The sequence below is a fragment of the Hemibagrus wyckioides genome, linkage group LG07, assembly GCF_019097595.1.
Source record: "Hemibagrus wyckioides isolate EC202008001 linkage group LG07, SWU_Hwy_1.0, whole genome shotgun sequence".
NCBI classification, from domain to species: domain Eukaryota; kingdom Metazoa; phylum Chordata; class Actinopteri; order Siluriformes; family Bagridae; genus Hemibagrus; species Hemibagrus wyckioides.
Genome location: NC_080716.1, coordinates 18,924,901 through 18,952,374, shown reverse-complemented (window position 1 = coordinate 18,952,374; position 27,474 = coordinate 18,924,901). Strand labels below are relative to the sequence as shown.

The following is a 27,474-nucleotide window of genomic DNA, read 5'->3' as shown; positions in this document are numbered from 1 at the left end:
GATAAAAGAGAGTGTGGAGAAGACAGGAAGAAAGTAGAGGCAAGACAGGGGGAGCTGGGATGGGAGGAAAAACAGAGGGTTTGATGCAGGGGGTGTGGAGAGAGGAAGAAGAGGAAAAGGGGGAGCAGATGACTTAATCACTCTGTACTGCCACTCTAAACACTCTCCTCCCTCTATACACACACACACACACACACACACACACACTTTCTCTTGCACATGGTCATTGAATATGATCCCCTATGAAGTCACTCTCCCCTCCCCTCTCTTCTGCACTATGAGAGCCTCCAGAGCCAACTAAAACTTATGTGTATGTGTGGCTGCCTCTCTATCACCCTTTCCTCTCTGACATTCCTGTGCAGTTGAGGGATTGAGTGCCTGGATACAGACACAGGAGGCAACACACGGCGAGGGAGTGAAAGGGAAATCTCTATTCTGGGCTGTAGACTGGAAAGTGTTTGGATATTGTCCTCCAACTCCAACTTTGAGCACACTCTAATTGTGCCTTTATTTGATCTGACTTCTTGATAGCTGGACATTTCATCAATATACAGCATCAGAAGCATCACAAAGCATTTGTCTGGCTGTGGATTTTTTTTCTATTTAAACAGATCAAGTGATTGGTCACAAAGACCAGAGAATTGGTCCATCAACGCAGGGGTGAGTTGGTATATTCTTCAGCAAAACCTGGCTTTTGGATAGTGCAGTACAGTGTTTTGCATTACTGGTCCTGTAGTAACCATGCACCTCAATTCTCTAAAGCATGCAAACTCCTGCAAGAGTTGTATATGAGTTGACCAGGTGTGTTAGAATAGCACTAAAATGTGCTGTTGCACTTACGGTAATGGGAATTGTGTGTTGATTTTATGGATCAGTGTGTTCATGTCCTGAATGGAGGCTTAAACATGGGCATCCTAAGCTTGATTTAGTGTCTCTTGTTTCTGGTTGTTGGTTTGTTGTAGAGAAGAAAGGGAAAATGGAAGATGGGCAGTGAGAGACACTAAGGTGGAGCACTTCCACCAATAGCTCGTATTATTTACGTCCTGTAAGCTATGCTAAATTTAGTATCATGTGAAGGTTTTGGAGGACATGGGTAATAGCTTTTCTCTTGCTCTGGAATGATGCAACTCCAAACCATCTGAATTGTGGGAAAGTCCCACTTTGAGGAATAATTGAGTAACAAATGATATAGTAGGTATAACAAATGCTATATAGTTTACACAATCACCTGGACTTGTAAAGAGTAAAAAAAAAAAAAAAAAAAAAATCTGAACCCTGACCTCTGAGCGCCTGTGTGAGTGGACATAGGAGCAGCTGGTGTTAATGGTGGGGAAAAGTGGCTGTGAGTTTCACCCCGATAGTAAAATATACAAACAAAGAGAAAGTGTCTAGCTCTCTCTGTCTCTCTCTCTCTCTGAAAAAGGATATAGACATATATTATATGAATCCAGGAATGAAGCAGATAAAGAACATATTGGGGAAGTAAGTTTTTTCCTACCAAAAATGTAGGAAATTATGTTCTTTGTTTAGTTATGCTGTTCAACAAACACAAATGAATATATTTGGTCTAAAAATGACTTTCAAGTGCAATTGTTGAATACATCAATATACTATTGATACCACTGATCTATTGATAATATTTCTGTTCCAATCAGGCTGTGACAGCCCTGTCTCCTCCATGATGGCAGAACTGCAGCCCAGCACTAACAGTCTCCAGGTCCCAGGTATACTTATACTATATAGCCTTCTGCTCTTGTTGCCCATCAGCCTCACTGTTCAGTGTGTTGTGCATTCTGAGATGCTTTTCTGCTCACCAAGGTTATAATAGATTAGACCATCTATTATACAGGTTATATAGATTGGTTGTTTCGTTACCGTAATGTTCCTGTAGGTACAATAAAATCTGGTCATTTTCGTCTGACCTCTCTCAAGCACAAAGTGTGTCCCTCCTCAGAACTGTCACTCACTGGATGTTTTTGGGGTTTTATTTTCACTCTTCATATAAATATCCGAGGAGAAATCCTTAAACTAACCTATCTTGCACCAACATCCATGCCATGTCCAAAATGACCACAGAAATGATCACAACTTTTCCCTTTTTCTGTTATTTGATGTGAACATTAACTGAAGCTCTTGATCTGTATCTGTGCGGTTTTTATGCATTATGATGCTGCCGCATGATTGGTTGATTGGATAGATGTATGAATGAATGGGGTCGAGCTGTTCCTAATAAAGTGATTGGTACAATTTAAGTTCCTTTTCCTTGTTAATGGAAATTATGAAAACATTCTGGAGGTTTTTTTTTTAAATTTATTTATTGGATTTTATTCATTTATTCATTTATTCATTTATTCATTTATTCATTTATTCATTTATTCATTTATTCATTTATTCATTAACATTAGTATTCCTGCTATAGTACAAAATGTTACTTAGCAGGGTTTTTTTTGTGATCATTTGGCTCATATTTTAAAGATTTTGAGACCATTTATTTCATTTAATACAAACCTAACACAATATTAACGCTTGCATCTCTCAGTAGCCCTCGCTTTTATGAAGTGTGAAGTTGACTAATGTTACTGAAGGATAGTGCATACAGTATATGATGATTGTAAAGAGATCCTTATGAAATATAATTTGTAAATAGAACATATTCTAGGTAGTGGTGCGCTGTGGTTCACATAGGTGTGGCATATCCTTATCTAACATCCCCTCTGTGAAATGCGTGTGTGTTTCCATGTGATAACATTCCAGTCATTCTCATGAGTGATTTATTCATGTTGTGTATGTGTCAGTCTGGATATGTATGCATTCATGGGTTCCTATACAGTAGTTATTTAAACTGGTAAGTCATTATAATGATGGCATAAGGTCACACATCCTTTCAAGTTCATTGTATTTCATCCTTGGAAACCTCAGGAAAACTCATCAGCCTGATATTGGCCTTCTTAGTGTGAAAGTGGGGGGTTTCAGCCTTTTGAAAAGTTTAGAATGAAATGAGAGTGAAGTCCTGATTTGCTGAGATGAAGATGTGAAACGACATTATGCATTCTATAAATGCTTCCATCAATGATGATACGCCTAGAAACATATCAGCTTTAAATTTGTGCGGTGAACTATAATGAAAATAAGGGTGAAAAAACGTAATCGGTTTAATGTACCAGATATAAAAATAAAAAAAAAACTAACAAGATCTATTATATAGCTAAATTGCACATTAAACCTTTCCTATGGTATGTTTAAAATGTTATATACATAATATTTATATATTATTATGGGTCTAGAAGCTCGTTTAAGCATTACACACTGCATTTAGTTTGCTTATAGCTATTAATCAAAAGTCTTCATCCTCTGTTGCTCCTCTATACCATTCAGATGATTTCATTTTATACCAAAGATGAACTGAGTTAATAGTCATAGAAACAGGACCATCACTCTGGGGTGTGTGACAAAATGGGAATCAAATGACTTTTGCAGGGAACTTTAACATTTTGGGTATAATTTGAAATATCATCATCATCATCTAAAGGCCATCAGCTCTTAAAGCAAAATGGGTTTTAAACATTAATCTCTCCATCTCTTTTCTTAAAGATGAGGACAGATGCAGGTCTACATCTCCAAACAGCTCTCCTTCTCCCTCCCGGAATGAATGCAGTATCGCTCCTATCACTCCCTCACCCTCTCCGGTATGAAACCACAAACTAATCTCAGATCAGGTGCCACATCCACATTTTTGTTGTTAACCATAATAGTGCAAAGCCAAAGCTGATTACTGCTTCAAAGCCCAGGAACAGTAAAGCAAGAAGTGGCATTTGCAATGTCTGCAATTATGTTTCTTTACTTAGTGCCCTGTATGAGGCTTAATCCTACATTCTTCATACACACTGCAATCTGTGGTAGACACTAAGCCACTTTAATCCAAAGTCTACCTTCAGAAAGCATTAAGAAGATATTCAGCCATGACACACCCCTTGAAACTTGAAACCAAGTCTGGAATGCACAGGTTTTCCTAAATGTAGTTTTTAAAAGGGTCAGAAAGAGGAATGATAGGTGAAAGAGAAAGGAGGCTGTTTATATCAGTACCAGGCAGAGCCAGGCAGAGCTGCAGATCTGATAACCACAACTCCTTGAGAAAAGGTTACGGCAAAGGTTTCAGGATGGAGAGTTTCCTGTTCTCTCTTCCTCACTGGACATACAGCAAATTTTTTGGTTGAACATTTTATCCTGTTCCTCCCCATACCAAAGGTTTTTTAAACTGTATCTCCATCCCTGTGTGCAGAGGAGTGAGCTGAGGCCACGTGTAGCGCGTCCGTTTTCTGTAGTGGTGGCTATTGATTTCGGCACTACCTCCAGTGGCTATGCCTTCAGTTTCACAGAAGACCCAGAGGTCATCCATATGATGAGGTAACAGATCACATCAGGATATCTGGCACTGCTATGTTCCATCAAGCACTCCACTGATAATTGCTGAGTTAAATCAGAACCAAAGACAAGACCGGCATCTTACATCCAGGTCATGCAGTATAGCACAATCTCTCTCAAATACTAACTTTTATGTCTTAACAGCATCATCTTTCAATCTCCACAGGCGATGGGAGGGTGGTGATCCAGGCGTGGCCAATCAGAAGAGCCCGACTTGCTTGCTGCTGACCCCTGACCTGCGCTTCCACAGTTTTGGCTTTGCAGCACGAGACAGCTATCATGACTTGGATCCTGAGGAAGCTAGACACTGGCTCTACTTTGACAAATTCAAAATGAAGATTCATAGCACTAGCGTAAGAATGCAGGCATACGACAGCAAACGTATCATATCTGGTGAATATTTGGGGATGGAATTACATAAAATTACAGTATGTCTGGGCTTTGGTTAGCGCTGTGGAAATGAAATAGCAGGAACATTTACTGGAAACATAAGTGTTCGAATAAAAGACGTGGTTGAATAAAGAATGAGGAGTTAAAATGTTTTGCAGCACTTTGTCTTGTTTTGTAGGACCTCACCATGGTGACAGAGTTGGAGTCAGTGAGTGGAAGGAGAGTTCGTGCCATTGAGGTTTTTGCACATGCTTTAAGATTCTTCCGAGAGCATGCCTTAAAGGTAAAGTATAAAACCAGGTTTTTCTTTTCCTCTCTTTCACACCAAAACATAGCATTGTCAAATCCCACCCATTCCAGACATATATAGTCTCACAGAAGTATCATTCATTCATTCTGTACCTGCACTAAAATACTCCGATTGGGAATTAAAAGCATCCAAAATCAATATTTAACAATGGTTAGAATTAAAAGGACAAAACAGTTGAGTGTGTCCTCGTGTAAAAAGGTATGCAGAGCTAAGATGGTCGGGTCAGTAAACACTGTGTTGTTTATCTTATCTCATCCATTCTCCTCTTACTTTCTGGACCTTATGAGAAAATGCCAGCATCAAATCTGACCACATCTTTCTGTTATCAGTTCTGCATATGAGCTGCTTAATGTGATCAAGATTTCCAGATATGTGAGGCAGACTTGTTTACAATATGGTCAGTGTAGCCTGTGCGAGGTAAATATTAAATTGCAGATTTGAGATGATAATAAAGGATAGATTATAACCTAGTTATCCATGCACAGGTCCCAAAATAGATAAATATATTGTGCCTTTGTCTCTAGTCCAAAGACTTACTTTTTCACACAGTATTTGGGATAAGACTTATTTGTTTTGTCTCTACATTGGTATTTATTGTTTGTACAGTTCCTTAAACTTTCATTTTTCTTCCTTTTTCTCCAGTTAGATCTATGACTTTATATTACTTTTGAAACCCTTTGTATCCTTAGTTGATTGTTAGTGTATCTCTCTCTGAAGCAGAACGAGACATTAAAGTTAACCTTAGACTTGTGTGTGTGTTTGTGTGTGGTGTGTGTGTAGGAGGTAAAGGACCAGTGTTCATCTGTACTGGAAGGTGATGAAGTGCGATGGGTCATCACTGTTCCTGCTGTGTGGAGACAACCAGCCAAGCAGTTCATGAGAGAGGCTGCTTACCTGGTAAACCACTTGAACTCAGACCATCTGTGTATAACCACAGGGCATTCATCAACGCCAGGAACACTCAAACTCTCCGACATGCCTTCCTGCTGTTTCTTACTCTTTCTCACACACACATGCACACATACAGATGACACTATTCACTGAGAGTCTAGTCTACAGTTGAAACTTTTGTGTATGTGTGTGTGTGTGTGTGTGTGTTTGTGTGTGTGCAAAAAAGGATGCGTGCATTTTTTAATAGGAGTGTGTTGAGGGTGTGTGAAGGATGTCCCATCATCAGTCACTCTTTCCTATTCATCTCTCCTATCACAATTTACTAATGCATATTTAACCAGTTTGTTGTTTCTCATGCATCTCCAATGTCCACCTCAATCATGGCTTTCATGATGTTGCTTTGAGTCGAGGCAGCCTCCCTGACCCGCACTGCCTTTCTGCTCTCCTCGGTTCTGAGGGTTCGAGAGGGGCGTAGTTTCCTCCTGGTGGTAGCTCTCAGCTTGAACAATACATGAGATGGGTGTACAAATACAGGAAACCACGCCTGCCCCGGCCAAGCATGAGAGAGGCAGAGAGATAGAGAGGGAGAAAAGGGAGAGAAGGATGGAGAAAAACAGAAAAACAAGCCACTTAATTCATTGTTGTGGCTTATTCTTAACAGCTTTGCATTCTGCTTGCGTGGCTAGCACAGATCTATAACGCAGCACTGACTCAAGGCTTGAGATACTGTTGCTTGTCTTTCAACTTTTATCTCTTCTTGCTCTCTTCTTCTATAGGCAGGCCTTGTGGCTAGAGACTCTGCTGAGCAGCTACTCATTGCTCTTGAACCTGAAGCTGCTTCAATCTATTGTAGAAAGCTCCGCCTCCACCAGGTCATTGACCTCAGCCAGAGACCAATGACCAATGGACTGGACGTGGACGGTTCCCGTCCCTTTGACTCCAGTTTTAGGCAAGGTACAGGACCTCTTTTAACATTTTTTAAACATTACTCTTAATGATAAACATGACTGTACAAAGAACACTCCAGGCAAAGCTCCAGCACAACAAAGCAGATCACTTCGCTTTGCTGCATTAACATGGGATGCAAAACATCTTAAGGGTCTGGGAAATCAAGATGGGCTTTCATCCCTTGGTGGGGTTGTGGTTTTTTAAGGGAAATATTGTGTTCTTCTTTGGTGTGTGTCAGGGTAAATGTAGGATCAGATAGAGCGCTGGGGGGTGGTTCAATCAGAGGGGTACGACTAAACAGCATGTGGTTTATATTAAGAGAGTGAGAGGGAGAGTTTGGGGGCCAGGACTGTCATTCCCTTTTTAAAATCCGGCGTCCCTCAAATAAACCACCATCAGCGTCTATCCTAAGACAATAAGACCCCCTATTGTTTACAGCAGCCATTCCTAAACAAGACATACGCTTAGTTTTTTCAGCTTTCTCCCTTACGTAAAACTATACACACTCACGGTATACAGACAAAAGCTTTTAGCACCACAATCCCCCCCTACACACACACACACACACACACACACACACACTACACATAATTGGAACAAGGTGCTGTTGGACCATGATCTCAGCCTCTTTTAGTCTGTTCAGTCAAACATTTCACATTTACTCTCTATACCCTCCCTTTCCTTCAAACCCCTGCCCCTTTCTTCCCTTTCTTTAAAATCCAATGTTTGAATGATGGCTCCCTGCTCTCTCAGTCCTAAAAATGTTTGACATTGAAACCGTTCCAGGTTTGTGTGCATCCAACTGTTTCTTCTCCTCTCCTTTATTCCATCTCTTTCATTCTCAAGTTTGAAAAGAGTTTCTTTCGAGCTGCCCATCACTGTACACTTATAGAGAAAGAGCTGACCGTGCCAAACACAATGGCTTAAAAAGTTTAGTAACTGAGTGAAAGCATTTACCTCACACTTTGCTAGCCACATAATTTGATTGCACACATATATACCAAGATCCTCATTCTTCATTATCAGACTACAAACATACACACACTCAGATTCTTATATTACACACTCAGACTGACCTTGTATTGGGATACTGACAGATCTGAATTAGCTTTTGGCTGCAATGATGTCAGCCAGGATTGGAAGTCATTACTTTCCAAATTTAATTTTTTGTTTTCTTTTCTTTTCTCATCTCCCATTTCTTCTTTTATGTTGTTCCACACTGTAAATGGTTTCCAGACTGTGCCTGAAGTTCAGTGCTTGAACTAAAAGCGTCCCAGCTCTGAAATTCCGGAAAATACAAAGAATTTGCATTCATTTACATATTTCACTCAAAACATCCAAGTGGTCAGTATTGAACGTACTGCTAGGGTTCTTTAAGGGTTTGTTGGTTAACTAAGAGTTCTTGTGAAAGCTTGCCAAAAAGGGTTCTACATAGAACATTTAAGAATTTTTTTTTTCAGAAACACAACCAACAATCCCTTAAGGGCTTTTTATAGTTTTGAAGAGTGTACAACTGCCAGCTGAACAAAGGTGTGATTTTTGTGAACTTGTCTGTACAATCTCAAAGTTCTACCACATCACCCCATTGTTGCATTCCCTACACCGGCTATCAGGAGCTGCCCACACTAGGTTTAAAACAATGGTGCTATACTACAAAGCTAAAAATTGACCAGCCCACACCTACATAAGGGCATTAATCACAACCTGCACTGCACCATATTCCCTTTGAACCTCAACTGGATGCACTATCACTTAGGATCCAAGAAATACATACACTATATGGCAACAATTTTGTGGACACCTGACCTTCACACCCATATGTGGTGCTTCCTCATACTGCAGCACAGTTGGAAGAATGTCTCTGCAAACTGTAGCATTACAGTTTCCCTTCAGTGGATCTAAGAGGCCCAAACCTGTTCCAGTATGACAGTGTCAGATCCATGAACACATTATTCACCAAAGCTGGGGTGAAATTACTCGATTAACCTTTACAGAGCCCTGATATCACCCCACTGATAACCCTGATAACACCTGTGGGATGAATTTGAATGTTGTCTGCACCCCAGACATTCTCACCGAACATTAGTACCTGACCTGTCTAATGCTCTTGTAGCTGAATGAGCACAAATCCCCAGAGCCACACTCCAAAATTTAGTGGAAAGCCTTCCAAGAACAGTAGAGGTGACTAAATATGGAATGTAATGCTCATCAAGCACGTGTGTGTGTGTGTGTGTGTGCACGATTAGTCAGGTGTCCATATGCTTTATTCCATATAGTGTTTGTTAAAGCTGTTCTCTGTCCTGGCACCAAATGATGGAATAAAGTTCCCCTGGACGTCCGAACAGCTGAGTCACAGTCTGTCTTTACTCTAAAGAGTAACTATTTAAAAACCTTCACTTACAATATTTTTTGTTGTTGTACCTAGTCATACTAACTCCTCTCTATCAGGGTTTAACTTGATAATTCTTCAACGCTGACCTATGTGTACGTCAGGATATGTTTATATAGAGACTACAAAACATTTCTGCAACACGCTCTAAGGGTATAAGTGTAAATTATTTTTTTTATGATTTCTGCAAGTAACGTCTATGGTTTGAACTGCATCATGCAAGCCATAAAGGCGTTTGCATGGTACACCTGAATCAGATGTAAACTAAATGCACGGGCTGAAATGCAGGGTCACAGTTAATATGCCTAGCGTTAAGTGAGGAAATGCTTTGTTTTACAGCAACAATAAAAACATTCTCCCTGGAATACAGGCACTCATTCACTTCAGCCAGAACAAGAATCAGAGATCATTCCTCCTTGAGTAGGTCATCTTTAAGATGTACTGTAACTAATGCTGTGACTCATACACCACACAATACCACATAGTCGTGTCAGCGAAGCTGAACCATCGAGAAGTGTAGTGTGTTAAAGAAAAAGAGCTCATGTTCATGAAAAATGTGGGCTTTGTTATTGTTCAGAACCTCCACTCCATCCCCCCCATGCCTTTCTTCTTGTAGTAATGTGGTTTTTGCTAATTAAAGCCATGTGCTGCTGATTAGCAACAACGGTTCACAGATTACAGAGTGAAGTGTATGTTTGTGTATTACAGCACGTGAACAGCTTCGCAGGGCCAGACACAGCCGAACATTCCTCGTGGAGAGTGGAACCGGGGAACTGTGGTCTGAGATGCAGACGGGTAAGAAACATAGCACACATACTGTATAGAAAAAAAAATCACATGAAGAATATGCCACATTGTTGGTTGTAGGATGTGATACAGCAGGTTTTTTTGCCATCTCACAGCACAGGGTCTCTTGGGTTCGGGTTACTATCTGTGTGTGAGTTTCACATGTTTGTGTGGGTTTCCTTTGAATACTCCAGTTTCCTCTCACCTCCCAGGTGAATTGCAGCACTACATTGGTCCTAGGTGTGATCCCACCTCACATCCAGTGTTTCCAGGATTGGAGCTGTGTCCAGTGATAAAGATAAATCAGTCACTAAACATGAATACAGATGAAAAGGAGTGTTATACTGTTTTAACTAAACTTGTAGAGGTTATTTTTTACCTTTATTAGAAGTCAGAAGTACAAGTGTAAAAGTATCTTGTAATGTTTTTAGGCACATTAATCATTTCCAGGTACAGTTAAAAAAATATAAGCAGCCTCAAGGATGGATATGTTGTGATAGAGATTTGCAGCAGTTGAGTGAAGCAAGCTGCATTTATAGATGGAATGGACTGGCTTATTAAAAATGAATGGGCAAAACTGTTTGATATCGCTACAATAAACACAAATAAGAATTCTCAACCAGAACTATTTCAACATATGAAACCAGCCAAAAAATCCCCACACACAAACACACCAGAGTACATGCCTTTTCATTTCCTGAGACAGGCATAATATCCCGGTGGTACACCATGTCAGTCTATTACACAAGGGACACAAAAAGCCAATAACTTTTTCCACATTTCCTATACCTGATGTTTAACACAATTCAATCTATGCAGATCTGGGACAGAGAAGCAATGCGTCTTGTTTTGGATCTGTACAATTACATATTTTTCTGCTGTAATTTCAAACCCACATTCGAATGTGCCGGTAATCATGCGTATGTTATTTCTGGCTGTGGCTGCTGTATCGCCTGCATGGACTGTATAGAGGTGCTTTGTGGGGGTGTGCGTTTTTTAAAGCATGCTATTCCTTGCCAGGCAAACTCAGGAGGTCCAGGTCAAAATAATCAGTTCTTCAGGTCCAGATGTTTCCTGCCAAGAGAGAGAAGGAGCAAGCAAGAGAGTAGAAGAGAAACACAGAGAAATATAAAATATGTGCTTGCACAAAACCATTAAAATATATACTATACCCATGTTAGTGATGACCTTGGTTGGTGAGCATTTTCGACTGCAGTGAAAAAGACACCTCTATAATAAAAGAGATGTGGGTGGTCCCCCTGGGAATGGATGCCTCTAAAGTGAAGCAGCATTAGTATGTCCATGAGCTAATTACAAATTCACAGAAACGTTAAAGAAATCGATTTGAATACATTTAAATAAATAAGAGGCAGCATGCTCCCTCTCTTCTTTCAATGCTTGATACCTTCACACTATAGCCGTTACACACTCTTTATGCTCTGACGCTGTGTTTCTCTTCCCACCAGGGCTTTCTTTAGTGCCATTAAAATGGAACCCCCTCAGAGACGTTTAGCCTAGCCCTAATCTAAACGCATTTTTCTATGCTCAGTGAAACTTCAGGCTTTACTACAGAGGAATGACCCCATGCAAACCTGTATGTGTGTTATTGTAGGCGATAAGTACATAGTGGCAGACTGTGGAGGCGGGACGGTGGATCTCACAGTACATCAGATTGAACAGCCTCAGGGAACACTGAAGGAGCTGTACAAAGCATCAGGTGAGTGCAGGAGTGGAAGACGAAGCCATATTCCTGAATCACAGTACAGTTTTCTGAGCATGTTGTGAATGATGGCAGAAGTTCACAACCTGTTCATTTGTTTCAGTAAAAACCAGCAACATATGTCTGATTGGATGTTACACTATATTACTATATTACCTATATGAAAAATGCTACAAAATCTAGTATTTCATGAATTTTTAAATGCAAATATATCTGTTCCTTATCATTTCTTATCTATTCTCTATTATTACCATAGTAAAGAAATGTCATTTCTCTGCACTTTGTTGTTAAATTCCAGATAAAATATGCTATATATTGTTAACTATATATATATATATATATATATATATATATTATAAACTAATAAACACTTTCAGAGTGAGAAAGTAGTGCTTAACCCAAATTATTTCTGAACAATGATACAATACAGTAACACTCTTTCTACTTAAACTTTCCTTAAGGCTTTGTGGTATCCATGCACCATCCGAAGGATAATAAATCGCTAAAAACATAACCACAAACATTCTCCCCACTGAAATAGTATTCCATTCTCTTACAAGAGCTAAATTTGCCTCTGATTGAAGAATTCTTGAAAGCTTTCCAATTTTTTTTTTTTTGTCGCATGACTGTTTATTGACCCAACAATCTCTCTTTTAAGTTAGAGTAAACAGGGTTTTGTTCGTTTCTTAGTACAGAGAAAGCTGTCAAATGTCAGTAGTTTTGGAAAAAAGTATAATGATGTTTCCAATAGTTGCCCCACCCCTGAACCGGTGTACTATTTCCATTCCTTTCCTTTTATCACTTTTTAGTGCAATACAGTGCAGTCAGCACTCAAGAGATGACATCCTGTGTTTTTCAGGAGGTCCGTATGGTGCGGTAGGAGTAGACCTGGCTTTTGAGGCCATGCTGTGTAAGATATTTGGGACAGATTTCATTGAAACGTTTAAAGCCAAGCGTCCGGCTGCCTGGGTGGACCTGACCATCGCCTTCGAGGCCCGCAAACGCACAGCAGCCCCGAGCAGAACGAGTGCACTCAACATCTCACTGCCCTTTTCCTTCATCGACTTCTACAAGAGACACTGTGGCCAGAGTGTAGAGACAGCGCTACGCAAGAGCAAGTATGTCTGTTCTCTCTGGTCAAGGAGGCAGTGGGAGAAAAAACAGAAAAAGTAAACATGCCTCTTGAATTGCAGATGTGGATCTGATAGAACTAAAAGTGCAGTATGTACTTCATGAGTAGTAGTAATTTCAAGTTAAGAGGCTTTTATACTCATTTCGACTGTATATAGCTGATGGAGTACACAGTGAAATGAGACAACGTTTCTCCAGGACCATGGTGCTCCAGGCACAACACAGAACTAAGGATTACAGAGCAAAAAATTAACTTATTCAGATAAAGTGCATGTGTATAACCTGGTGCAAATAGTGTAAGACAACCATATATAAAGTTTACAATGTATATATGACTGTGATAATGTTGATTAATATAATTTTAATTAATATAATGTTGTAAAGAACAATGCACCTATATGAAATGACCTGGTAATAGAGCATTATCATCATTGTTCTGAAACACAAAAGACTGAACGTGAGATTCTCTACTGACGAGGATAACACAGCTCATCAAAATGTGCACTTTTACTTTCCAGTGTCAGATCATCTATTTTCATGTCTCTCTTTCAGTATGAACATAGTAAAATGGTCTTCTCAAGGGATGCTGAGGCTTACAGCAGAGGCTACAAATGAGCTTTTCCAACCTACCATTGGCAAGATCATCAAACACATCGGTAAGACACACAGTCTCTACTCACACACTTTGAAAAAGAAAAAAACCTTAAACACAGATGAGTAAACTTCTTTTATTTTTTTTAACAGAGGGCCTGATGGAAAAGGAGGAAGTTAAGAATGTGTGCTTTCTGTTTTTGGTGGGTGGCTTTGCTGAGTCTCCAATGCTCCAGCGTGCAGTCCAGAATGCACTGGGCCATCGCTGCCGCATCATCATCCCTCAGGATGTGGGTCTTACCATCCTGAAGGGGGCGGTGCTGTTCGGCTTAGACCCCACCGTGGTCCGAGTCCGCCGCTGCCCATTAACATATGGTGTTGGCGTCCTAAACCGCTTTGTTGAAGGTCGTCATCCACGTGAGAAACTACTCATAAAAGATGGCCGGCAGTGGTGCACAGACATCCTGGATCGCTTTGTTTCTACTGACCAGTCGGTGGCCTTGGGAGAGGTGGTCAGGAGGAGCTACACTCCAGCCAGAGTGGGCCAAAGGAAGATTATAATAAATATTTACTGTTGCGCCAGTGATGATGTGGTGTACATTACAGATGCTGGAGTTAGGAAGTGTGGCACCATAACATTGGATCTGCCAGAGCCGGAAACAGGTGCCATCAACAACGGCACAAATGGGGCAGAGCTCGAGCGCAGGGAGATACGAGCCACCATGCAGTTTGGGGACACTGAAATTAAAGTGACCGCTATTGACATGGCCACAGGGAGACAGGTTAAGGCTTCTATTGACTTCCTGTCTAACTAACCAAATTTCCATTGCTTTGAGGAACAGACAATAAAGTATATGAACAATTCAGAAGACTATCTGTCAGGATCCTGGAATAGTTTCACATTTTCTCACAGTTTATTAAGATGCTCCATTCTAAGAAATCACTTAAAAAACTTTATTTTTGTATCTATTATTGCTGAGAGTTCTTGCTGTCCAAGTAGTCATTTTTTATTTAGAATCAAAACTGTTATGCAGACTGATACAGCTCTGGAAAAAAAAATGAGACCACTGCAAAATAATTTAGAAAATATAACTATTGTTATTTCGAGTGTAATGACAACACATCAAAATAACCCAAGATCATGCAGTATTTGCAGAGCTTTAATAACTCAAATAAAACAAAATGCAAATATCTGTGAACAAATTGTGTTAATGCTTTGGCTAAATAACATTAAGAAATCAGTATTTGGTGGAATAACCCCGATTTGCATGCGTTTTGGCTCCATGCTCTCCACCAGTTTTTCACATTGTTGTTGGGGAACTTTATACCACTCTTTTTGCAAAAAAGCAAACAGCTCAGCTTTGCTTGATGGTTTGTGACCATCCATCTTCCTCTTGATGACATTCCAGAGGTTTTCAATAGGGTTCAAATCTGGAGATTGGGCAGTGGTCTCATTTTTTTTCCAGAGCTGTACATATTCTCACTTTTGCTGTACGCCAACACTGCCCCCTAGCGGCTTGAAGAGAATCTGGATCACAAAGTACACTAAACATGTGGAATACTCATTCATCCTAAGGACTTGAGAGAAATCATATACGCACATTGCAAATGTACACAAAATGTTCTTGCATTATTTTTTTTTAAACAGTAGTTTTTTATTGCCATGTATTAACTTGAATATGTACCCAATACATACTATGAACACAAAACCTAATCTAGTATTTATCTTTGGTTGAACAAGAATATCGAGTTGCTATAACCTCTATGTTAAAGCTAACCACTCTGCATACACAGTATATATAACAGGTGAAAATGCTGCTAAACCTTACAGCACCATCATTTGAATAAAAGAAAGAGGACAGCAGACAAAATGTGAAAGTACAGATTTTAATGGTCCAATAAATAGTTCCACTGAATGACAACATGGGAACATCTTGCTCAACGGCCAGTATCAGTGCTTCTACAATTTCACAAACCAGAATGTCCTTGTGTGTGATCAGACTATTACAAAACAAGCAGCCACTATGTAAGCAGCCAAAATCCCACTTTACTTACAAAACCGTATACATAAGCATTAGTTTAACAATCCATACCTTTTTTTGCACTCCATAGCTGGCAGCTAACACACAAAAACAGCTAATAACATTTCAGGCATTCAGTAACAGGTTAGTAAGTAAAATGGGACCATAACTGCATCCTTTTGAACTATCAGTCCAGAGGCTACACATATAAAGAAATGCTGTGCCCAAGGTTGTTGTGTGTGAGGGGGGGCATTCTAGTGGGCGTGGGGCCTTCCACGACCCCTGCCTCTACCACCGGGTGCTGGAGGGGCGTCAACACCAGAGCGGGGATTTTTGATGGTCTCATCTACAGAGAGGATGAGGCAGGCGGCCTCAGAGGCAGCGGTCAGAGCGTTGATACGTACGATGGCTGGCTCCCACACACATGCCTGGAAATTATCTGCGATGTCCTCATTGTTCACGTCCACACCGTACCACATTCCACCCTAAGTGACACACAAATTATGAATACGTTAATACATCTGAAAACATTTTTCAAAGATTTATTCAGTCATCTTGTACGTAACAGTCCTTTTCTGTCAGTGACCGTCAAGATCATTCTGACGGAAAAAAAATTATACTACCAGGCAGGATGTTAAAATGACCAGCGGCTGCAGCGACAATGTAGATTCTGTACATATGGAACCAAGTACAGTGCAATATGGCGATTAACTATAGGTCAATCTCAGATACTCTCCCATGGTCAAACAGTGTGTGTAATCTTTTAAATGCTTTTTTTTTTTGCCAGAGATCTGAATTTCAGTGTTTATGCACTTCAGTGCAGTTCCCAACAGAAAAATGTCATGCTTCAACACCAAGCAGCAAGATGAAGTCATAACATTCTGCTTGTGATTAATGATTAGTTTTGTTTGGAAACTGTTTTAAGCAACGATCTACTGCTGTTTTTGGAGATGACCAACCAGACCTATTTTTGTATCCTGCTGGGAATGTCAAATAGTCTCCATATATATATATATATATATATATATATATATATATATATATATCTATCTATCTCTCTCTCTATCTATATATCTCTCTATATATATATATAATCTCTCTCTCTCTCATATATATATATCTATATCTATCTATATCTCTCTCTCTCTCTCTATATCTATATATCTCATCTCTCTCTCTCTCTCTGTATATATATATATATATATATATATATATATATATATATATATATATATATATATATATATATATATATATATATATATATATATATATATATATATATATACACACATACACACACACACACACACACATACACACAATGCTGAAGGTGGCCGAAATACACAATAATCTCGGTTGAACAGTTGAGATATGTCTGCTACTGATGCTCTGTAAAGTCTTCATAACAGCTCTAATCTGAGGTGATGTAAATTGGTGATTTCTGAGGCTGGTAACTCTAAATGAACTTCTCCTCTGCAGCAGAGGTAAATTTTGGTCTTGCTTTACTGGGATGGTCTTCATGTGAGCCAGTTTCATCATGGTGCTTGATGGGTTTTGCAAATGCATTTGACAATACTGTTCCAGAACACCTGACCTTCGTGTCTTAAAATAACAACTGACTGTTTTTTGTTGTCATTACATATGGATTACTTATGTCCATGTGTGTTATTTCATAGTTTTGAAATTTCCAGTATTGTTCTAAAATGTAGAAAATAAATCCCTAAACAAAAAAAACATTGAATTTAAAGATATGTCTTTAAGATATGTCTCAAGATATTGACTGGTAGTGTATATATACTCCCAACATACAGTTTTTAGGCTTATGGTATCTTAAGTCTTTGACCTATTGAACCAGTGTTAATGTATTCATTGATATGCTCTGCTTAAGGGTGGCTGCCAAATGTCAGAAATGTAAATGTAAAGTAGTGTGTGTGTGTGTGAGATAATAGCAAAAACGTTATCAATATTCATACCTGAGCATGTCTGGCTCGGAGCTTGTTAAGAATATTAGTTGCATCGAAGCCAGCATTATCACACAGCTGTCTGGGGATGATCTCCAGTGCTTTTGCGTAGGCTCCTATCAGTAGCTGCTGCTTGCCTGGGATGGTCCTGGAATAGTCCCTCAAATATTTGGACAACTCCATCTCTATAGCACCACCTCCAGCCACAATTGAGTCATTCTACAATTAAAATTAAACAGGGGCTAAGCAGGCAGGTTTTAATGCGACAAAACAACATACATTGTACAAAAAAAAAAAAAAAAAAATTTCAAATCTATTAAAACGTTTGTCGGTCGTTGATAACACACCTTGATAGCTCTGCGTACGATCATAATGGCATCATGCAGCGATCGCTCGGTCTCCTCCATAAACTGCTCAGCTCCACCCCTAATGATGATGGTGCATGTCTTGGCTTTGGGACAGCCTTTGAAGAAGTTGTACCTAGAAAAGTGGAAATAAACACATTCAGTCCACATGCTTTTATATTGTTTAGTCATGTGACTGTTACAGAGGAGCACTTCATTAATCATGTGGACAGGAGCACATCATGGAATATAAATGAACCATATTTACCTCTCTCCTCCAACCTGCACCTCCTCAAAGAGCTCACAGCGACCCAGTACATCATCAGTGAGAGAGCCAACACTCGTCTGGATAGAGCCACCGCAAGCCTGGAGGAGACACCATAGTCACTTGGCTTTCTTAGATTATTTAGGATGCACATCAATAGCCAATAAAATGCATAGATTAATGCATTAATAAATATAATTGTGGCATTAAATACATTTCCATCTATGCCTTTACTGAAATTTTTAATTATTATTAAAACAAAATCATACACACAAACACATATGTGCACACACACAAACACCAGGATATTCCATACCATCATGGTTCTCTTCAGATCCTCCTCCTGTACACGGCCAGCACAGAACAGATCCCTATCAGCAAAGAACTGTGTAGCAACATCCCCGATAGGCAGTTTGGAGAGCACCACTTTGGCCCCAGACTTGTAGATCTTCTCCAGCTTATCATATAGGATGTTCCATTCGGCATCCACAATGGCTTGATAGTCCTAAAAAACAGAGCGTGCACACACAATTTAAATATGGACAGTGTTTTGTATTAAATTAAATTCACTTCTCTTAAGAACTAAAAAAAAAAGATGGATGCAGACTTTTATTGAAAGCACCGATACCGACCTCAACATTGTTGACCCGAACTTCAGCGTTGTCCTTCTCTGCCTTCAACTCCAGCTCGATGTTGAGGAGGGCAATCTTAGGGTTCTCGTATTGTTTAGGCTGCATCTCAAAGCCAGCATAGGAGAAGGTCTTTTTAAAGGCCACTCCAGCCACCAGCTGAGACTCCTGCAGAACCAAACAGCAGGGTTACTCACAAAATACATACAAATGTAGTTCATGTAGTATAGGAACTTAGATTTATAACCATTTAAAACTAAACAAAGAATTCCTTGGTTTTACAAGTTTCACAACATGAGGTCAGTGTACATAAATGCATATTTAACATAATACATAAAAACTAAAATTGAACAATTGACTGTGAAATGCCTAATTAGACTTAATAATAAGGCACATCTGATTATACCAAACAGCTGTAGCAGAAAAGCAATCTAATGTGCATTTGCTTTGTTTTTACGACTCAAAGACCCTGAGTTCTCACCTCCAAAGCTCCACCCTGAACTTTCTTCATGCCAATCATCTTGAGTGGCAGCAGCTCATCCAGCATCATCACTGCATCCACCACCATCTTGGAGAAGAAGCCCTTCTGGTTGGCAATCAGCTTCGAGTTCAGCGCTGTGGCAGCACACTTCTCCAACAAAAGCCTCTGCTCCCTGAGAGAAAGAGAAAGGACGAGATAGAAAGAGAAATAATTCTACTTTGTAAAGTCATTCTGAAACTAATGAAACATCTTCAAAAATAACATGCACCTACTTGAACAGCTTACTAAGTCTAAATGTAACATGTCTCTATTTTCTACCCAACAGCTAAATGTGTCCATATTGAAGCTCCATGACAATTTGTCTGCTAGATAAAAGCGTTAGGGTCAGACTTACTGTTTGTCGTCCTTTTTGACGGTGACCGCAATCTCTTTAATCTTCTTGATGGCGAGCTGTGTGGCTGTGCGGAAAGCTCGGATGATGGTCTGTGGGTGGAGCCCCTCCTCTACGTATGGCTTCAGCTGCTTCAGAAACTCTGCTGCAAGCAGCGTCACTGATGTGGTGCCATCACCAACCTGGACACACAAATAAAATGTATGAGCTTGAGCATTTCCTGACATCAAGGCATTTCTAAGCTTTCAGTCCTATTTAATCTGCACCTCAGCATCCTGAGATCTGGCAATGTCCACCAGGGTTTTGGCTGCAGGGTGAACCACATCCAACAGCTTCAGGATGGTAGCTCCATCATTAGAGATGGTGGCCTTACCTGCAAAAAAACCCCCACAAAATTTCAGCACTTCTTTTATCATTGCCTTAGTACTAGTTGATCATAAGTGACAATAGTCTGAAAGCGCTTCTGCCCATGACAGGTCTGATATCTGCAGGCGGTCCTCATCTCATTCTCACCTCTGTTGTCCACAATGAGCTTGTCCATGCCACGGGGACCCAGTGTGGTGCGCACAGCCTCGGCAATCACCTGACAGGCATTGATGTTGCTGACAAGCTGAGGGACACCCTGGGAGGTGTCTGTCCCCTCCTTCAGAAGGATTACCGGTGTGGGCTGTGGAGAGGGAAAAATAAACAACTTAGCAATAGAAAACAGCAAGGTACAAAAAGATAAAATGCTCAGTGTGACTTGAATTTTTAAATTAAGGCAGTAACAGGATTTCAAGAAAAGCCTACATGTCAACACAAATCCTGTATGGCAGAGCATCCAAATAACCAGACAAGTACACTATATTGCCAAATGTTTTTGGGACAACCCTCCAATCCAATGATTCAATTAATTAAATCATCAATTTAATGCCCAACTTTGTGCCCCTTCCTGTGCCAACATGAACACGCACCAATGCACAAAGCAACGTGGATGAGCGAGTTTGATGTGGAGTCCTGACCTCAACCTGATAGAACATCTTTGGGGTGAATTAGAGCAGAGACTGTGAGCCAGGCCTTCTCGCCTGACCAGTACCGGACCTCACACTGATTCTAGAGGAATGGTTGAAAATTCCCATAAACACACTCCTAAACTTTGTGGAAAACCTTCCCAGAAGAGTTGAAGCTGTTATAGCTGGAAAGGGCAGAACAACTCCATATTAGATTCAAGTGCATGTAAAAGCAGACATCCCAGTTTTGACCTGGCTCACAGTCTCCGCTCTAATTCATCCTAAAGGTGTTCTATCAGGTTGAGGTCAGGCAGGCCAGTCAAGTTCCTCCACACTAAACTCTCTCATCCATGTCTTTATGGACCTTGCTTTGTGCACTGTTGTGCAGTCATGTTGGAACAGGAAGGGGTCATCCCCAAACTTCTCACGCAAAGGTGGAAGCATGAAATTGTCCAAAATGTCTTGGTATGCTGAAGCATTAAGAGTTCCTTTCACTGGAACTAAGGGGCCAAGCCCAACACCTGAATTCAATGGTTTGGAGGGGTGTCTCAAAACTTTTGGCAATGTATTTCCTAAAAACATCCATTTACACTTAGCGTAAGGTTTTTAAACCATTCATAGACTAGCAATCTGATTACATCCTCATTAGACTATTCCCCTGTCCCCTATTCTCAATTCCTAGTTTTATAAACTCTCGAAACTTCCATAAGATGTTGACTAATTCACGGTGACTTGTACGGTTGACACTTTACATAATGTATGACTAATAAAAACGAATAAATAAAAGTTAATACAGTGAAGCTATCTGTAAGGAAGCGTTAACTTTTAGGAAATGAGTCTTCAGTGTCAGAAGCTGTAAAGAGAAAGGTTTTCAGAAGAGACAATATTATGCTTTGTAGCTTGTTGGTAACATGACCAGCATTTTCTTTTCTTTTTTTAACTTTAGGAGCAATAGAAAAGAGTGATGCAAAAAAAAAGAGGCAGTGATGGCGCTGGTGATATCTGTTTATAGCTGCCATAATGTAAGACAACATGTCTCTTGGATAATGCAAAACATATAAAAAGCAAAGCACCCAATGTTAACATAATTATAGGCAAACTGCTGTGGTATAAGAAGAATAAAACACTTCCAAAAGGTTTGACCACACCCTTTTAACTCTTTATGAAGTGTACATATATTATATATATTTAAAAAAGCTTTACTTTCTTGCATAAGAAATGAAATGTCTGTGTGCAAATGCTGGGTGGAAAAGATGTGCAATATGGTCAGATAATTATAACAGTTTCTTTATTTATACTTTCATTACACTAGGACAGGACACGGAACGCGCATGCGCAGAGACTATCTGCTGTGATGTGCGGTTATGGGTGGTTTAATGACAACTTACAAATATTACTGCATGCACAATTCCCTAGCTTAAATTATACATAATGTCAAAAGCCAAGAATAAAAAAATAAATAAACAGAGATAAACCCCAAACCCCGCCAGTGATTGTAGTAGCCGTTAGCAATCCATTGACTGTTAGTTTGTTGCCATAAAGAGGTGGGGCTTTCATCCCACATCACAGCATCAACTAAGAAACACACAATTATCTAATTATTATTATTATTATTTCTCTTCTTCCTGCGACAGACTGAACTATTATGAATATCGTACACACACCGAGGAGCGAGCACGCGCACATGCAAACAACAACACCCATAAAGCACCAGCTAGCTAGCCGCAGAGCTAGCGCGACTTCAACAAGATCAAATAAAACAAATTACAATCATCTGTGGAGAAAATAAATCCCCAGATCTACACAACACAATGTCTTTTCTCAATATAGCAACGCAAAGCCGATTTAAGATGAGCTCTCGGCACGGATGGAGGACGATTAGCAGATAAAAGAGGCGTGATTGTGCACTTACCATCATTTTGGCAGGCTAGAGAGGAAGACCGGTGCCGGGTAACGCTCCCACAATGCACTTAGAACTCTCTAGAAAAACGGCTTCTTCGTCGTCGTTGCCGTCCTCGTCTAGGAGTTATGGCAAACTCATGTGTATATCGCCAGCTAGTGGACAAGTCAATAACCACAATATAAATATACACAGAGCAGGCATAACATTATGACCACCTGCCCGATATTGTGTTGGTCCTCATTTTTGCTCCCAAATCAGCCCTGACCCGTCATGCACTGTGTATTCTGACACCTTTCTATCAGAACCAGCATTAACTCCTTCAGCAATTTGAGGAACAGTAGCTCGTCTGTTGGACCAGCTTTTGCTCCCTATGTGCATCAATGAGCCTTGGCCACCCATGACCCTGTCACCGGTTCACCACTGTTCCTTCCTTGGACCACTTTTGATAGATACTGACCACTGCAGACCGGGAACACCCCACAAGAGCTGCAGTTTTGGAGATGCTCTGATCCAGTCGTCTAGCCATCACAATTTGGCCCTTGTCAAACTCGCTCAAATTCTTACGCTTGCCCATTTTTCCTGCTTCTAACATCAACTTTGAGGACAAAATGTTCACTTGCTGCCTGATATATCCCACCCACTAACAGGTGCCATGATGAGGAGATAATCATATGTATATATATATACAGTATAACACTGGACCTACAATCACTTTTGTACGTAAAAAATTCATACAAAAGGTCAAAAGGCTACCTCATTGTTCTAGAAATTTCCCTCATTTCTCTAGTTACAATACTGATTCAACACACACACACATCTATTTTCTGTATCCCAAATCCTACACAGGATTGTGTGGAACCTGGAGCCTATTCCAGTGGACTCAGGACAAAAGATGGGGGACAACCCAGGACAAGGTCAAATGATGAGAAATCCCATCTAATAGTATTGGATTAAAAGTCAGAGCAAAAGATCAGCTCAGTTTGGCGGTAATCTGATAAGATAATGAGCACAATGGCAGGATATTAGCATGTAAGTTTGTTTCTTGTCTTTGTAACCTGCGAATCCTTCTAGCCAATCATTCTTAAAAGTGCCTAAGATATCAGTTATTATGGTCTGAAGAAAACAACATTTCTTATCTGCAGTGATATCACATCACAGGGACAAAACAAAAACAGTCATACAGTATGCACCAGGCCCTCCAAAATGGCAAAGAGCATTCAGAATGGTAACTTTTTGGCTACTAACACATCAAATGGTAACCTCTGTTAAAAACAGTACTCCATCTAACTACATAACTTCTCTTCTGACATGGCTGTGTATTTTATAGTCTGTATATATAGGCTCTTGGTGAACCACATTTTTGACCACACAAGTTTTGTTTGTTTTTGTACATACCAAATTTAGATATATCCCACAAATTACGGACTTTTTTTTACAAGTAAAAAAAAAAAGTACGACCCACTACTACCTGCCATAACATAGGCCAAGCTGGCAAACTGGTAGAAAGGAAAACAATTTCTGAATTACAGCTCATTCAAGATGGTTTTCTTTTTTTCTTTTTTAAAGAAAAATAACATAGCTGGAGACACAATGTCTTAGTAATGAGCATGTTTGCATGGCCTGTGTGTGTGGAGTTCTCTGTGTATTTTGGTTTCCTCCCCCAGTCTAAACACATGCTCTGTAGGCTGACTGGTATCTCTGAATTGCCCATAGTGTGTGAACGGGAGTGTGTGTGTGTGATTGTGCCCTGCAATGGGTTGACACCAGTCCAGGATGTCCAGCACCTTTTAGAATCAGAAAATGCTCTATGTAGTTCAAACATGCTAATTAAGTAATAAGAAAGTTCCAAGCTGGTAAAGATGGACTGTTAGCATGACCAGCACATTTATATGGATGGGGCAGAACACAGGGACCAAACAAAAACAGTCATACAATATAAGGCAGGCCCTCCAAATTGGCAAAAAAAAAATTCCAGCCCTTTTATATGGATGGGATAATATTGGTGTAATATCTGTAGTCCATCCATCCATCCATCCATCCAACCATTTTCTGTATCTCATATCCTACACGGGATGTTTGGAACCTGGAGCCTATTACAGTGGACTCAGGACACAAGGTGGGGGACATCGATAATATCTGTACAGGCGTCTCAATGTTTAGAGAACTCTACCCTTTGACAAAGGTAAAAAAAATTGCCCAGTTTCCAGAGTGTCCACTTGATGTCACTATATGACAAGGGCTGCAATATCCAGTTTGCTCAGTTAATACTGTATATTGAGCATCCGTTCCTTCTCCTCTCAGTCTTCATCCTCATATGGACCAGGCTACTTCAATCACCATTACTAGTATCAGCATTACTTCCCTTCATTTATCCTTTATTTATTCCCCCCTAGATTTTTAATACAATAAAAATAATCTTCATTGTATTTCTTCCTTTACTACTTTTTTGCTACAGTCATCTTTATAGAAGAATAAACATGACTGCTCATTTGGGAAGAAATCAATATAGTTTTGCTCTACAATGTGCAACTCATCATGAAAATATGAAAAGAAAACTTTCTTTCTTCGCTCTTAAAAACATAAACCACTTGCTATTCATGTCCTTGGCTGCACACTTCATATTCTTCAGCAAATCTCTGCCCCATGTCAAAGCCGAGACAGTCTATTTTCTTCTGTGTAACTACAGACTTTAGTTTCCGTGGTTAGTTAATGTAGCTTGAGATGCAGAGGTAGAACACTCTCCTCTCTCTCATGTGTCTGCAGTCTGTGGTTGAGCGCAAAGCTTGCAATGTTCACTGCTTTTAGACACATGCAATTATCAGGCATTTATACACATACACAGCCTGCCTCGCCCTTTCAGAGGGTAGCCTTTAACGCAGATATTTCTGGATGTAGTGGCAGACGACCAACCTACTGCTGAGTCCATGCTTACGTTAGCTGTGAAATCTGACCTGCTCCATTCTGTTAGTGAAAGGCAAGCACTTAGTGCAGAAAACTGTCAAGCTGCATTCAATGTGTGTCAAGTTGGATGTTGAACGCATCAAAAGATCCCTATTATGGAATTACATAAGACATGCACTTGAGGCTAACATTAATCACTCGATATAACTAATTCATTCATTTTAAAGTTAACCCATAATAAGACCCAGCACGCTAGGCACACTAGGCTACACTTGTTTGAATTTCGAAGCTACAATTTCTAGTTCTTGAAGGCTCCACCCTGTAGGACCTCCATCCCTGTTCTTATAAAATTACAGGGAGATCTCTACTGCTCTCTCTGTCTTTCTGTCTTAACCTATGTCATTACCTACCCTATTTCCATTTCCATTTCCTCCTGCCTTGGTGTGTCCTTTAATGGTTTCATATCTTCACATGTGGCCCATGTGCAATGGAGTGTATTTAGTGATCACATCCAGCAGTAATGAAAGGGCGGGTGGATCGCTAGATGGGAGTTATTTCACCATCATGGATGCTATGTGTATCTGATGGTATACTATCTTTAGCCATCTAGAGGAAATGTAGTGATACAAGCTGTCCTGTGAGGCAGGTGGATTTGTATGTACACACACACACACACACACACACATGGGGTGGCAAGACTTTTGTAGGCAGCAAAATCCTCTGGCGTTTTTTTTCTCTCTGTTATACCTAGATGACATAAAATGGGAAGGAAAAACATAGACAGTTTACTGCGCTTGGTCATATAACCACAGTGATATCAGATGTCATTTGTTCATTTGGCATCATTACAACATGATGATACACACATCACTATACAGTCATGTGTAAGCATCCACACAATATGAGATGATTTCATATGAAGTCATATGAACTATGAAGTCACTAGGCAGTGATTTGATATTGGTCATACCGCTCAATCTGCTATGATAGGATTCAGTGTAATTGACCAGCTTTTCAGAATCTGCGGTAAACCTTCTGTTCATTTTGAAATATGATGATGGAGAGAAGGACTATTTTAAGTATCAGTTGTATGGTCAGATTTATGGTCACCTTGCTAGTCAAATATATACTTCTTTTTAAACACTACTTTTTTCATCTAATCATATCCAATAGTAATTGCTTTATGATTGTTGCTTCAAGTCATAATCATTTTCTATTAAATCAATGCATTAATCCAAAGTGAATGTGTGTGTCAAGACTTGACTTTCTGTATGTATCGAGTGTATCAAGACTTTAAAACACCTTGGTTGTGTGTGTTGTGGAGTGCCTATAATTGCAATCCATTCATCATTGATACTTAAGCTCATACCTTAGGTCTAATTGTGTGACACAAGCACCTTCCAGGCTGAATGGTCTAGGTTTAACTAGATCATTGATCCCATCAAGGAGGGTCACACTTTACAATTAATCGTGCACCTTGAAAACCTGATCAATATTCTCTTAACAAGGGCATCTAAACTACTGTTTTGGGATCAGCACACTTTGAGCTGCTGCAGAACAGATGTTTCACTACAGCTATTATGAAACACAGCACCTTCTGGAAGTTATAACATCTAACTGTATTGGTGCGAGTACAGTAATAGAGCCACATTTTGAGCACTAGCTGTTGTGAGTGGTTCATTTCGAAATAATTCGAATATAACAGATTATAATTAGACTTTCAGCAACATTTACTGTGCTTTATTCTACTGGTCCAATAATCCAATACTAAAAAGAGAGAGAAGTGAATGCTAAGGACTTTATTTGGATGAGTGTCACTGATCTAATAGCTTTGTCAATATTTGACCGGTTATTCAGTCCACAGGAGCAGGCTGTCACTGATCTAATAGCCCATGAGGTTTGGGCCACTTGTCTGCATTATGTTTCCCAGCTGGATAGAGCCATAAAAGCCAACTCAAATCAGAGGGTCAGGAAACATGCCCAACAGAGTCAAGCTGCCATGTTGTAG

At 39.9% G+C, this 27,474-nt stretch overlaps 2 protein-coding genes across 3 annotated transcripts; one reads left to right on the top strand and one right to left on the bottom strand.

The window, feature by feature from the left end:
* The first annotated feature begins 271 nt into the window (after nt 1-271).
* hspa12b (heat shock protein 12B) lies at nt 272-14,444 on the top strand. Of its 2 annotated transcripts, XM_058394710.1 has the most exons (14): nt 272-660; nt 1,424-1,482; nt 1,656-1,724; nt 3,592-3,686; nt 4,280-4,404; nt 4,589-4,775; nt 4,991-5,095; nt 5,903-6,019; nt 6,790-6,967; nt 10,059-10,145; nt 11,749-11,853; nt 12,716-12,974; nt 13,540-13,643; nt 13,732-14,444. In XM_058394710.1, exons 3-14 carry the CDS (start codon nt 1,679-1,681, stop codon nt 14,391-14,393), a joined length of 2,070 nt encoding a protein of 689 aa, XP_058250693.1. In that variant the 5' UTR covers nt 272-660; nt 1,424-1,482; nt 1,656-1,678; the 3' UTR covers nt 14,394-14,444. The 2 variants fall into 2 exon arrangements, with proteins under 2 accessions (XP_058250693.1, XP_058250692.1); XM_058394709.1 differs by lacking the exon at nt 1,424-1,482 and having other exon boundaries at nt 273-660.
* Nucleotides 14,445-15,451: 1,007 nt separating this feature from the next.
* Nucleotides 15,452-22,710, bottom strand: cct7 (chaperonin containing TCP1, subunit 7 (eta)). Its single transcript, XM_058394711.1, has 11 exons — nt 22,575-22,710; nt 20,187-20,340; nt 19,940-20,046; nt 19,677-19,855; nt 19,283-19,454; nt 18,805-18,969; nt 18,489-18,677; nt 18,176-18,273; nt 17,911-18,043; nt 17,576-17,782; nt 15,452-16,084 (listed from the first exon to the last, which is right to left on the bottom strand). The coding sequence occupies exons 1-11, from the start codon at nt 22,578-22,580 to the stop codon at nt 15,854-15,856; spliced, it is 1,641 nt and encodes a 546-aa protein (XP_058250694.1). The 5' UTR covers nt 22,581-22,710; the 3' UTR covers nt 15,452-15,853.
* Nucleotides 22,711-27,474: the final 4,764 nt, after the last annotated feature.